Source organism: Pocillopora damicornis, chromosome 7 (assembly GCF_964200805.1).
Source record: "Pocillopora damicornis chromosome 7, jaPocDami1.2, whole genome shotgun sequence".
Taxonomy (NCBI): Eukaryota; Metazoa; Cnidaria; class Anthozoa; order Scleractinia; family Pocilloporidae; genus Pocillopora; species Pocillopora damicornis.
Genome location: NC_142676.1, coordinates 1,181,907 through 1,194,233, shown reverse-complemented (window position 1 = coordinate 1,194,233; position 12,327 = coordinate 1,181,907). Strand labels below are relative to the sequence as shown.

Below are 12,327 nucleotides of genomic sequence, written 5' to 3'. Positions count from 1 at the left end.
GTAGGGGATCACGAAGATCCGGCGTAATTTTGGTGTCTCTTTGGGACTAAAGAAAGCCTGAACCACACCTTTATAGATTCTTAACGAACCTTCGGGGAGTCCACACCAACCCCCTACGGGAAGGAGTTGTTTAGTTCACCTAACCGCATATTCTTAACCACGCGTGTCTGAGAAGCATTCGCTAAACAAAGTACAAAGCGAGGGGTAACAAGGGCTGAAAGTGGCTAATTCCGAATTACCTTTGGCCTCGTGTTCAAAACGAGGCCTGATGCTCATCCATTCGTATGAAATGAGTATAATTTGCATGTGATTGAAAACTTATAATCACAGAAGAGGCTGAGCACCAGGGCTCACTTTAAGAACGGGCCAAAGGTAACTCGGAAATTGCCAATTGAACATCACTTAATCACTCTACCAGCTTTAATAAGAAAAAGTTGTTTTGAGTTGCACGTAATAAAAACAATCAGATGGGTTTGAGCAGCTCCTTTTATAAAGCTACTTTGTTCTGTCTACAATGTGCCCGATTTCATAAAATCATTGTCTAATCCAGTTATGATCGCAGAATCGTTATGTCAGTACTGCTGACTGTACGGCTATTAAAACTTTTGATAATATTTCCTACAGAAAATACAAGCGAAGCGTTACTCCTTAAGCCCTCAGTACGTTGTCGTAGGACGTTATTTCTAAGAATTTGGTTATCGATCAATTTCCCGCACTCGGGGGTGACTTGCTCTCTTGTTACTTCTCTAGATGCCTAACAACGCGCAGATGCTGTGATAAGAAAATCCCTTCCGATCAGAGAAATGCTAGGGTCTGCGTACTAGAGAAAATGTCTTAGTTCCAGTCAATTTTCCATCGATATAATTTTTCGAAGCACATCTAATGATCTTGTTAATTCTCCATTCTTACGCAAAACCAAATCCTTCGCTTCCCTCGTTTATTGCAAGTAAAAGTTTCTTCTGCATCTCTTTGAAGGACGAGTAGGATGGTAAACAGAGCTGGTTAAAACTACAAACAAGAAAAGGTTCTTAGAGTCAAAAACTGTTCATTCTTGACCATCCTGTAAAAAGATTTATTTTGGGCGTTTGATAAAGTAAATTGGCCACGGTAAAGACTTTCAAAGCTGACGTCTCGAGCGTTAGCCCTATGTCAGAGCGAGTGGAGGAATTGTGGGTTGTGTATGTGTTTATATGCAGAAAATGGTGCTATGCTACTGGTGGGATATTTTTTCAACGTTATGAATGAAAGGAGAAGTTTTACATCGCACGCAAGCGCATTTGAAAATTCCGAGGTAGTCATTAGTTTGTAATGAACTTCCGTCCAAGAAGTTGCCTATATTTTGGTCACGTTTGATGTAATAAGCGGAAGTTGCGAAAAGATCTATCTGCATATCGGGCCCAAACGATCCATTAAGATTACTGATCTCTTTACGCCTGGGCCGAGCGTTCCCAGGGTCCTCTCCGTCAAGCTAAGTAGCGGATTGTAGACTGTACTTACCAAGTATGTGCTGTGGGAAGTGCGTTTGTAAATGGAGCGTACGAGATCTGTATTTGGGGAGAGAGTTCGGCAAATCCCCCAGGGGGAAGTTGAGAAGAACCTGTGATAAACTGCACCAGTCGAGCAAGCTCTTCTTGAGTAAAACTAGTCACAATCGTCCAAAACCACTCCAAAGTCTGAATAAGAAAAAAAAAGCCTTATGAATTGAAGTTAGAACTAAAAAATACCCTCGCCACTATTTCCACGCCGTTTGGGCCGCTACACTTTCATCCGTCGATTTCTTTATCGGGCCCCTTCATATCATCCCGAAAACTGCGGGCTATTTTGCAAACAAGTACTACGTCGCGACAGAATTACGAGACGAAACGGCTCTGAGCTGTGAAAGAAATTATCAACATTTTGAAAATTTTAAGAATAGGTAACCCTAGTTCTTGATTCCCATCGCTCCTGATTGGTCTGGAGCACTCGCGTCATGCACTCTCTCAACCAGTAAGATGCAAGACTAGAACCAACAGTGACTTGATCATTCGCGTTTTTCTACGCTTCAGGCAGTTTGTTCCTTTGATTGATCATTAGTAACAGCGCTCTAACTACCCAAGTAAGTAATGACTAAAGTTAGCTTTACCTTTCTAAATGGTGCCATATCATACGTAACAGTATGATTGTTTTGGAAATCTGTAACACTGATGTTTCCAGTCCCACACATCAAAAGCTGCGGAATACAGAGAAAATGAGACGGATACGCAACTAAAACTGACCCAGAAAAATATAACCAAATTTAAAATGAAAACCCGTTGAAGAGTATTGGTCACAGGGCACATTACCTCCAGCTCATATTCATCGAACACACTCAGCAGACTGTCTGGTACAATTTCATTCAAACCTACCCAAAAAAGAGAAATTACTGATTAAATTCCTAGTCGCGCCTCATTGACATTGACCAATGTTCCTTGGTCATGAATACCAATTTTTGCTTGGAGTTTGTACGAATTGCATATCTCTGTCACGTGAGAAATGATCCCGTAGTCTTTTGGTTTTTTGGGTCGCCATGTTGAGATAAACGTTTGAACTCTGCTCTGTCTAAGAACTTAAAATTGGAGTCAAATCACCAAAAGATGTCCTCTAGTTTATATTTTTCTTTCTTCTATTAGCCTCGGGAAATTGCATAATCAACCTCGTTCCCAGATTCCCTCCTTCTTCCCGCCCAAGGAAGAGGAGAGACCCTGGGACAAAGTAGGTGCATAGAATAGAGTGGACTAATGGACCATGAGTAGACTGAAAAAATACTTAATGACGAGGCATAAAGTCCTTTTTAATCGTACCTTTCACAAAAGCTTCAATCTCCTGTTTAACAGAGGTTGCAAGACGATACTGAGCCAATAAGTCCAGATATTCTTTCTTGTTTGATTCTGTGACTGGTATCTGAGCTCCACCTGGTTTCAACTCCTCCAACTAAGGGTTGAAATGAAATTAACTTCAGCTGATAAGAACTGTTTAAGAAGCCAATCTATAACTATGTTACCACTTTACTTGACATCTCCAAAAAGGAAGGTTTCGACAACACTGATGCAAGTAGCATGCTGGAATCTGTTCCCATATGATTCCAACTTACAGCCTAGCTCACCTAAAGGTTGTCCTGAGCTCAAATGGTAGAGCATCTGGACTACGAAAATCGGGAGATCTGAGCTTTGGATACTCCAAATATACAAGTATAATCACCAAAGGTTGCAAAAACACTCAAGAGAAAGAAAAGTAAGAGATGAGATGTTTAAGAATTCGAAGGCCCTTTATCCCACCTTCTCTAAGCGCCCCTGCTGATCGTACTCCTCCTCTGCAAATACTAGTGTCAAGTCCTCCGGGTCATTCTCCTCGATGAATTTGATTTTGCTCCGATAGAAGTCCTTGTCGTCAATCTCGAAGTACTTTTTTGTGGATTGAAAAATAATTATCGGTTGAAAATTGTTTACACAAAATACTGAACATGGATTAGACAAATGTAACAGCTTTTCGTCTCGGATTGCTCGTCTGTTCAAAAATTTGTTCCATATAACTATTTTTTCAAATATTATTTTGAAAAATGGTGTAGTCTTACCCTGTAGCTTACACGAAGACCAAGTAGCTGAGCAAGGAATGATCTGCTAAATCGCGCTTTCACATTTAATCTCCGTGTTGATCCCATAGCGGACTCGTACAAGCATTTTCCAACGATGCGTCCGGCGAACTCGTAAAATTTAACTTTCAAATGAGCAGGTCTCCGCGGATTCGGATGAACCTTGAACACACAAAAAAGGAACAGTGAACATCATAATTCTTTCTACCGGCGCCGAAAACTAACTATTTTCTTAAAATTGTTCTCCTCAAAACATTTTAGACAGGCTGTGGCGTAGGAGGACCTTTGATCCTGAGTTCAGAGCACTGCTACCCTGACGGGCTCATCGTGTCGTGATCTTTGGAAAGACCCTTTCAACCTGACATTGAGAGTCTGGCGTGGAAAGAGAGGGAGCACTATGCAGGCTGTACTCCAACTTGCTCAATGCAGTACAGACCAAAACTCAATGGTAGTTGTGAATTACAAGGCTGCTCCTTTACAATAAAGCAATACAGAGCACCAAACACTCCTGCACTCACCAGAGCTTGAGGATCATCAGCGTTGAAGCGACTGAAGAATCCAGCTTCGTGAGAAAACAGTGCCTTGCACAACAACTCAAACCATTCACGCCGCAAGCCACCCCAGTCAACACCTTGAGAAGTAAAAGAAACAAACATGGTTTTAAATATAATTACCAGTTCTACTCTGATCTGAGGCTCAAGTTATCTTATATTCCACAACAAGTAGCTTCAAATAACAGCGTGAAAAAAATTATCATAACCTACCTGGTTCGTCTTTAAACGTGATTTTAAAATATTTTAACCAGTCGCTGGAATAGAATGTCTTCATTGTGGCTTGATAGGACTACGGGGAAAGAACACGAGCTATTCAGCACTGAATAATAAAAAATAATATCTAGCAATCGTACGTTAGTTTATTGGGTTGAATCTCACGTCGTCAAAGAAAGTTCCTGTGACGACGTGAGATTCAACCCAATGACGTGCTGATTTTAGGATCTACGACTGACTCGCACCACGAACAGAGAAACAAGCGATGCAGAGAGGATCTCTAAATACCTTGGCATTCATATTCGGACAAACTCGCTCAAAAAAAAGGGCAAGGGATGAGTTTCCTCCTCAAATTTTTTTCGTTCCATTGCATTTTAATCAACGTAGCTCGTTGTGCTAAACTTACACTCTCCAAGAGTTTACGTCGATCTATCTTTAAGTTCACTTCACTCGTTTTTCGCCCGTGGTAGTTGAGTAATTCACGATAAAAGAATTCCTGTTTGTCTTTGAAGCTCTCTGACCCTCCTGTGAAAGAAAGTTAAAATGAAAGTTATGGTGAAGAGATTACTTAAAATTTTAATCTTGGAACGCATGGAAAAATTGAGGAAACTGTAAATGCCTTACTGCACTACAAAAGATCTGCAATCAAATTGTCACAAGATATTATTACAAAGCAACGTCGTCTTAGAACGTCACGGAACTACACCTTATTATAAGTAGGTGTATACGTTATCTAGTGGCTGAGTGGTGCTCATAGTGAAAAAGTGTGGTCAATATTAGACAACGGCTTTAAAGGACACTAGGAAAAATCTCTGTGTCGATAGACAGATAAAGGAATTTTTAATTGACTGTCGAGCCGGTTAATCTTGGATTGAGTTGGTTTTAATTCACTTTGTTCAACGATTGGTCTAGAAAAATTGCGCCACCTTCTCAACCAATCAGACAAATGAAAAACTGCCAACAATCACTCATTAGAAAAGCGCTCTACTACACATCCTTTGCAATCCTGGTCAATCTTCTCCCCGCCACTGTTTTGGTTTTTTTTTTTTTTTTTTTTTTGGTGCTATTTTTGATGTTTTCTTATCTTACCAAACTAATATTTTGTAACTTTCCTCGGCTGAAGAGACAGTTCGCGCGTTGCGACTATAACAACATCGTCGATCATCTGTTCAACTGACCTATTTTCGTGAGCAAAAGTCTTGAGAAGGTCGCCACCAATACATTTCTTTCTCTGCACATCACAGTTATCGGAGGCTGCGAACCATCGTCTACAGTAAACGCTGGATAATCAACACTACGGTCAGGGGGATGCAGAATAATCTGAGGGAGGAGTGGGTACATAAAATATTTAGTTTCCTGTATTTTGCATAATCAATTATAAACAAGACAAGTTCCTCTAAATATCAATATGACGAAACAAATACAAGCAATTTAGAAGTTTTGCACGAGTAATAGAAAACCTTTTGTTGAGAGATGAAAAGAAGGATCTTGATTCAAGTTAAAAGTGTTGTAATAAAGATGATTTACTCTTTTAAAGGCCTTTGAACTTAAGAACGAAAATGGTTGCTATCAAAATATCACTTGTAAGTCACAAAAGATAAAAAACACAATCAAAACAACATACCTTTGTTGTGGGCCGAACTCGAAATCCATACAGTCTGTGTGGAATAATCCTCATGTAAAATTCTTTGATTTGTAATTGCTACAAAATTAATGAAAAAAAAATTTGAAAAACAGCTCCTTCAAGATATTGTTGTTTGCATGAAGCAAAGAAAAACAAAAGCACACCTTTTTGGAGATGTAACAGTAGACTTTGCGAGACTTTTTTAGGCCATTGATATTCAATCCAGTTATAGCAATAGAAGCTTGTTCAAAATTACTGGATGGTCTTCTTGCCCCAGAGGGCATGTTGGGTGTGGCAGGGGTGCTTGAGCCAGAAGATGCTGCTGGAGATGTATCATCATTCACCAGAAGATATGCTTCATACCATACATTCCAACATTTATTCTTTATATTCTTGTTGACATGTTCAGCATCTTTAGCTAAATATATGTATAAAGGAAAGCAAAAAACAAAACATTTATTGAGATTTCTCATAAAATACCACAAGCAAGGGATATTGAAACAGGTGATTTTACATGTATCAGAGAGGGACTCAAACTGAAAAAGAATTGGTCCTTTTCAAACTACAGCACTCACTCTTAATCACATGACAAAGTAGGAGATAAAACAAATTCTCAAAACACTAAACAAATAAATTTTTAAGAAAATTCTGTGACACATCTTGAAAAGCAGTAAATTGGCTGTCTTAAAATACAATCTAATCATGGCTGGCCACACAGCCCAGCCATCTTTAAACAAATCATTTAAAAATTTCTGAAAGTTGAATGCAGGACTATGCAAGATAATCCTTGTTTTTATTTCTTAGATCGTGTGATGTAAATTCTTACAACACTATACAAACTGAACAAAACAAGTAGCAGACACATATTTTGCTCTTACGATTGAGGGAAATGACAGTAAGCTTTCCTTGATTCAGTGTAACTCCATTATATTTAACAACTGCATTGAAACATCCTTCATCATCCAGCTTTATGTGGAGGACATTATTCTTGTCAAATCCATCTGGTAGAATCACAAGTTCAGGGTCTGTCTTTTCACTGCTTCCAATCTGACAAAACAATTAAAATATAAACATGTGTCAACTTGTAGAGATAAATCCAGGAGCTTTACGCAAATTAAAAAATTCACCACACTACTAACATTTACTCAATCAAAAAATTCACATCTATGCTAAAACAAATTACTTTCTACTTTAACAGTGTATATATTGCCAAATTATTCACCAACTAAAAGCCTGTTTTTCACAAATGCCATCTATAAATATTAGTTGTAACTTAAGTACTTACACTCAAGTGGCAACTCTGTCTCCTACCTCAGTTATTTCCACACAGTAGGAGTGAACATCTTGAACTGAAAGAGGACAGACATTCCCAAACTTGTCACAAGCCTCAACAGTAAGAGGAGTATATATCCCTTGTTGCACCTCAAGCAGTGAGCTGCCTTCTAGAATACTGCATTTGGATGGATCAACCACACCTGTCAATAAGTAACATCACAAATTAAATGCATTTGCAAACCAATTTAGAATCCAATGAACAAACAGGAAGAGTACTATTGACTAAAGAAAAAAAGAAGTATATTATGGGATGGAGTGGCAAGGAATGTTGATACTTTCTTCTCCTGCCCTCCCCCCCAACTCCATTTTCCATCAGAGGCTACCCCTTAAATTTGTCACATTTTCTGGACAGTATCTAACTACCTCCTGGGTGGACAGAGGCACTGTCAGAGAGAATCATGCTCCGCACACAGAACCCAATAACCACTATAGTGCCAGAATCTGGACATTTCAATCCAGAGCCCAGCATATCAACATATTGCTGCAGCTTCTCCCATGCCCAAAAACACCCCTTTAGTTATCTAGGGATCCAGAACCTGGTAAAAATGTTTTCGTAAATGGACTGTCCCTGATTGGTTTTCCCTTCACCAGAACAGATATTTTATAGGCTCCAGCCTCTCGGACAGTAAAGGAAACTCTCATGGCATTCCCATCTCTCCATCTTTCACCACCATATTCCCGTGATGACACAATGAAGTTGTTGTTGTGCATTATTTCAACTAGGATGTAATCTTCTTTTGATACAGAGTATGGAGTGGCATTCATTCGGTAAAACTAAAAGAAAACAGACAAGGCAAGAGTTAGTAATAATTTCCCAGTCTAATGTAGTTCTCCTTTCTCCTTTCACCTCTACTGTAAGAGTTTTTCTTACTTACTTCAGCTGATCTCTGAGTAATAAACTTATCAAGTGCAAAATATGAATTAAAAAAAAAGTCCTTGGCTAGTCTGACATGGCAATGAATTATTGAATAATGTACCATAGTATAATCACTTCACAAATGTGTAACACACCCAGTTAGTAGCTAGACAGCTATATCACAGAATGATTTCAAGTTGCATGACTCCACGAAAGTACAAGGTCTTGCACAACAACAGCTTTTGAGAGGTCTACAAGTGATCTAGCAATGATAATATTAATGTCAGATTCCGTACAGACCTCTTGCCAGCTCGCTTTACAAAAGACATTAAACTTACTTGTGATTGATAAAAAAAACACTAACAACATGAAGGCCTGTCATAGACACCACAAAGCAAGACTGAAAATATAAATCTCATTAAACTAACTCTTTTAAATATATTACAAAAAAAAATTGCTAAATCAATAGGTATTACATTCAGGTCTCGCTTTCTCCTATCCTCTACAACCAAACTCACTTTGTACTACACCTTAATTTATCATTATATCGTCTATTGTAACTGCACCTGGTCGTCCACATACATATCTAACTTAAATAGAATTTATTACTTGCAAAAACGAGCTGTGTGGGCTATCACCAACTCAGACTATCAAGCCCATTCTGCTCCTTTATTCTCCAAACTAGGAATTTTAGATATTATCCATATCAATACATTTGAAATTGCCAAATTCATGTTTTATTATAGAAATAAGTTATTGCCCCTATTGCTTCTCAATCTTTTTGTAATGAATAGCCAAATTCACAACTATGGTACCAGAACAGCTAGTACCTAATTATCAAACGCATTTGTGCCATACAAATCTCAAGAAATTTACAATTCTCTACCTGGGTGCTAAAATTTAAAACTCTCTTCTTGTTTCAGTCACTTGTTTGTCAAACCTTCTTAGTTTTAAGACTAAAATACAAGAGTTTTTACTTAAATAATCACTGAATGGGCCTAGCCACACATTTGCAGCACTTTTTCTTTACTTTATTTATTAATGTAAGTGAGGTGGCTCTCTCATAAGCCTGGTAGCTTCCTGGGTCTCCTTGCCTAATCTAGCTATAACTGCTGTAAATAAATTTTTTGTATTGTGTAAATAAGGCAAATAAAAGATGATGATGATAATATAATTTCAACAAATACCTTGAGGATAAATGACATTGATTCACCCACAATATGAGGATCTTCCCACTCCCAAATAACTTTTGTAAATGAAGGCTCAAGGGCTAAGCCAAGAACATATCCAAAGAAAGTGGACTTGTGTTGCTGACTTCTGGATTTGATTCTAGAGAATCCAACACTGAGACATACCAAGAGTGCTATGCTGCCAACCATGACAAGAAGCACTCTACCTATAAATGGAGATACAGTCATTTTATTAGTCACCCATTCTAACAACCTTAAATCATTTGGGTTCTGTTAAACATGGAAAAAACTAATAAGTTTCCCAAATGGTAACAAAAAGTTCAGGCCTTTCCTCTCCTTGGGGAAAAAAGATTTATAAATATTTTTTACACCTAAGCACAAATTACCATTTAAGCAGCCGTCTCATGGTAAGGAATGTTCTTATCAAATTATGACTTAGTAATGTAGGTGAACTGAGTAGATCACTGTCCTTGGAAATTCATCTTGTCTAACTAAGGGGGAAACTTGTGTTATTCAGAGGAGTGTCACCATCAAGAGTTTGTAGATTTAATTTTTGCAAATGCTTAGATTGTCATTCATCCACAAAAGTTAGTTTCTGCAAAAAAATCCAGAAATAAAAAAGGGAAAAACCTAAGATTTGCCATCTCTGGTGCAATTATAGCTCCAAAGGAGTAAGCTGTTTACTCCATCATGTTCATTTGTTTGTCCTTTGGACTCTGACCGTTATGAGTTCTCTGTCACTAAGACTTAGAGTGTGCTGCAACTCAACATCTCAAGTAATACAAGCTGAGAATGTAGCATTTCCATTTTGATATACCATTACTACTGCTTGACCATGAAATTGGAAAAAAAGAAATAGTTTTCAGATGTAATTTCAATTATCTTTTTTGACAAAAAAAATGCTCCCGATAAACAAAAAAACGGTAAAAACTCCCAAATAAAAGTTCTGCCAATTTTCAGTGCAAAATAAGTAGATGACAAAAGGGAGGATTCATTCTCTTTTGCAACATAGAAAAAAACTTACCTACAAATTTTATGCTCCACCAAGAAAAAGAAAACAGCATTAATACACCCCTCAAAGGAGGAGAATCTACAAAGTGACCTTGTTGCTTTTCAACTGCTTCTTGAAACTTTTTAAAATCCTCATCAGTAACAATCTTTCTCAACAGATCAGATTTGTGGTTTTTTATCAATCTTTCCACACTGTTTATCCCTTGTGACAACAGTTTTGAGTAATAGGTATCCAAATGAATTTGTTGTAGCCAAGAGAGAAGTTGTAGTTCAAGTCTGGCTTTCTGTACAGCCTGCTCTAGTTTTTCCTTTTCAGATGTAAATGTAAAAACTCCCCAAAATGATCCATGTCTTGTTAGGAACCTTTTAGCATCAAGGGTTGCAAACTTGGCTTTAGTAAGAATACCTAAAAGAAAAATGTCATCATCATCATCATTTATAAACAACACAGAAAAATACCTTTAAAAGATCACGATGTCAGGGTCCAAGTTGCAATCAACTAAAAATTTACTGATTGTCACCAGAATTTTAACTCTGGTCGCCAATAGGCGACTCATTTCAAGTCTGAAATTACGTATGTCCCCACTAAGAAACCAACCAGCACCCTATCATTACAGCTTGTTTTTTCGAATCGTATAGGCTACGTTATATGCTATAAATTATCAAACAATATCATACACTGACAGAAGTTCTTCATTATTTATGTTGCAGAAGAATTGAATGTGATAAAAGCAAAAACAAAGAGTGGGAAAGCCTCACCTATAAATAATTCTATAAGATATATTTTTAACCGTAAATAACAGCATATCAGAAATACTTAATATTACCATCTTAAGCCCTTGCCATGTACTGGATCATGGTAAACTGTAAGGAGTTCTCTAAATTATTATGTCTGAGATGTTATTTAAAGAAATTCGATTATGCCTCATAAAGTAATTACAAATTACATTGCACAATACTTAAATGTAAGGAACTAACTACCACACATACCAAATTTGTGCAATTTAGCCTCATAATCCAGAAGATCGTGCTGCTCTAACCAAGAATGCAATTCAGCTTTTTCTTCGCGAACAATAAAATAAACTTGCATGCGATAAAACAGAAACCCCAAACCAAAAATCAAAACCGCGATCTTGTTCATCATCTTGGGTAAATATTATGCATAGCCGAGCTCTTAGCCGTTTTAGAGACGTTAGAGCTTTCCCGTTATTTCTTCATCCATATAAATCAGAGTTTTCTGCATGTATTTTACTCGCATGGTCTAGAAGGTTTCGATTTCAAACAAAATTTACAAATTTAAATTCGCGGGCGCAAGTACTGGTCAGTTGAAGGTCGATCTCGTGACAGCTCCGTCACTTTCGTGACTAGGTGTTCGTGACATTAGTAGTTTTCTAAGGTTTTCCTGATCAGTTTCATCAACTGTCCAAATTTGAACGTGACTGACATTTTCAATGATTCAGAATCAACTCGAGGTGTGCTATATTTCCACTCTAATCTGAAGTGTAAAACTGTTATAAGTCTCTCTAACCTATATCAGTCAATCTGTAATAAATTGCTTGATCAAAGCGTCCATTTTTAGTGCAAAAGAAAGAAAACAACGGGTGGTTTTGGGCTGGTGCCCTCGTTAAGCGTTCTTTTTGATGTCGCACGATACTCTCACTAAGAGAAGTTTTTATTTAATAGAAGCGTTTCTAAGAAAACGTTTTGATATTATTTTCACTCCATCGCCCGATTGGGACCAGCAGTAAGCAGTTAAAACATTACGGTTGACGTTATAAGAGAACACATCGTGACAAAAGCGGTAACAGTTTGTGCAACTCACAACAATGAACAACTATAACTCCTGTCTGTTCCAATCTTTATTCCGGGGTAGATGGTCGATGACCTTGTAAACGACGTCAAATTTGATATCAATCGTTTTTTTTTTTTTTTTTACA

General features: G+C 37.7%; 1 protein-coding gene across 1 annotated transcript; it reads right to left on the bottom strand.

Annotated features, from left to right (window-relative positions):
* Nucleotides 1-406: 406 nt before the first annotated feature.
* Nucleotides 407-11,695, bottom strand: LOC113674430 (apoptosis-resistant E3 ubiquitin protein ligase 1). Its single transcript, XM_089211614.1, has 19 exons — nucleotides 11,381-11,695; nucleotides 10,404-10,796; nucleotides 9,377-9,585; nucleotides 7,870-8,107; nucleotides 7,310-7,473; nucleotides 6,877-7,045; nucleotides 6,163-6,416; nucleotides 5,999-6,076; nucleotides 5,553-5,694; nucleotides 4,781-4,899; nucleotides 4,372-4,450; nucleotides 4,126-4,238; nucleotides 3,590-3,769; nucleotides 3,294-3,419; nucleotides 2,820-2,949; nucleotides 2,322-2,380; nucleotides 2,123-2,209; nucleotides 1,498-1,673; nucleotides 407-1,008 (listed from the first exon to the last, which is right to left on the bottom strand). The coding sequence occupies exons 1-19, from the start codon at nucleotides 11,532-11,534 to the stop codon at nucleotides 906-908; spliced, it is 2,973 nt and encodes a 990-aa protein (XP_089067740.1). The 5' UTR covers nucleotides 11,535-11,695; the 3' UTR covers nucleotides 407-905.
* Nucleotides 11,696-12,327: the final 632 nt, after the last annotated feature.

Excerpts from the sequence above, each read along its gene's own strand:
- LOC113674430 (XM_089211614.1), bottom strand. The coding sequence starts at position 11,534 with ATGATGAACAAGATCGCGGTTTTGATTTTTGGTTTGGGGTTTCTGTTT. Across the intron at positions 8,108-9,376 it reads CAATGTCATTTATCCTCAAG|TTTTACCGAATGAATGCCAC; the intron begins GTATTTGTTGAA and ends GTTTTCTTTTAG. Across the intron at positions 4,900-5,552 it reads ACTTTTGCTCACGAAAATAG|GAGGGTCAGAGAGCTTCAAA; the intron begins GTCAGTTGAACA and ends TTTCTTTCACAG.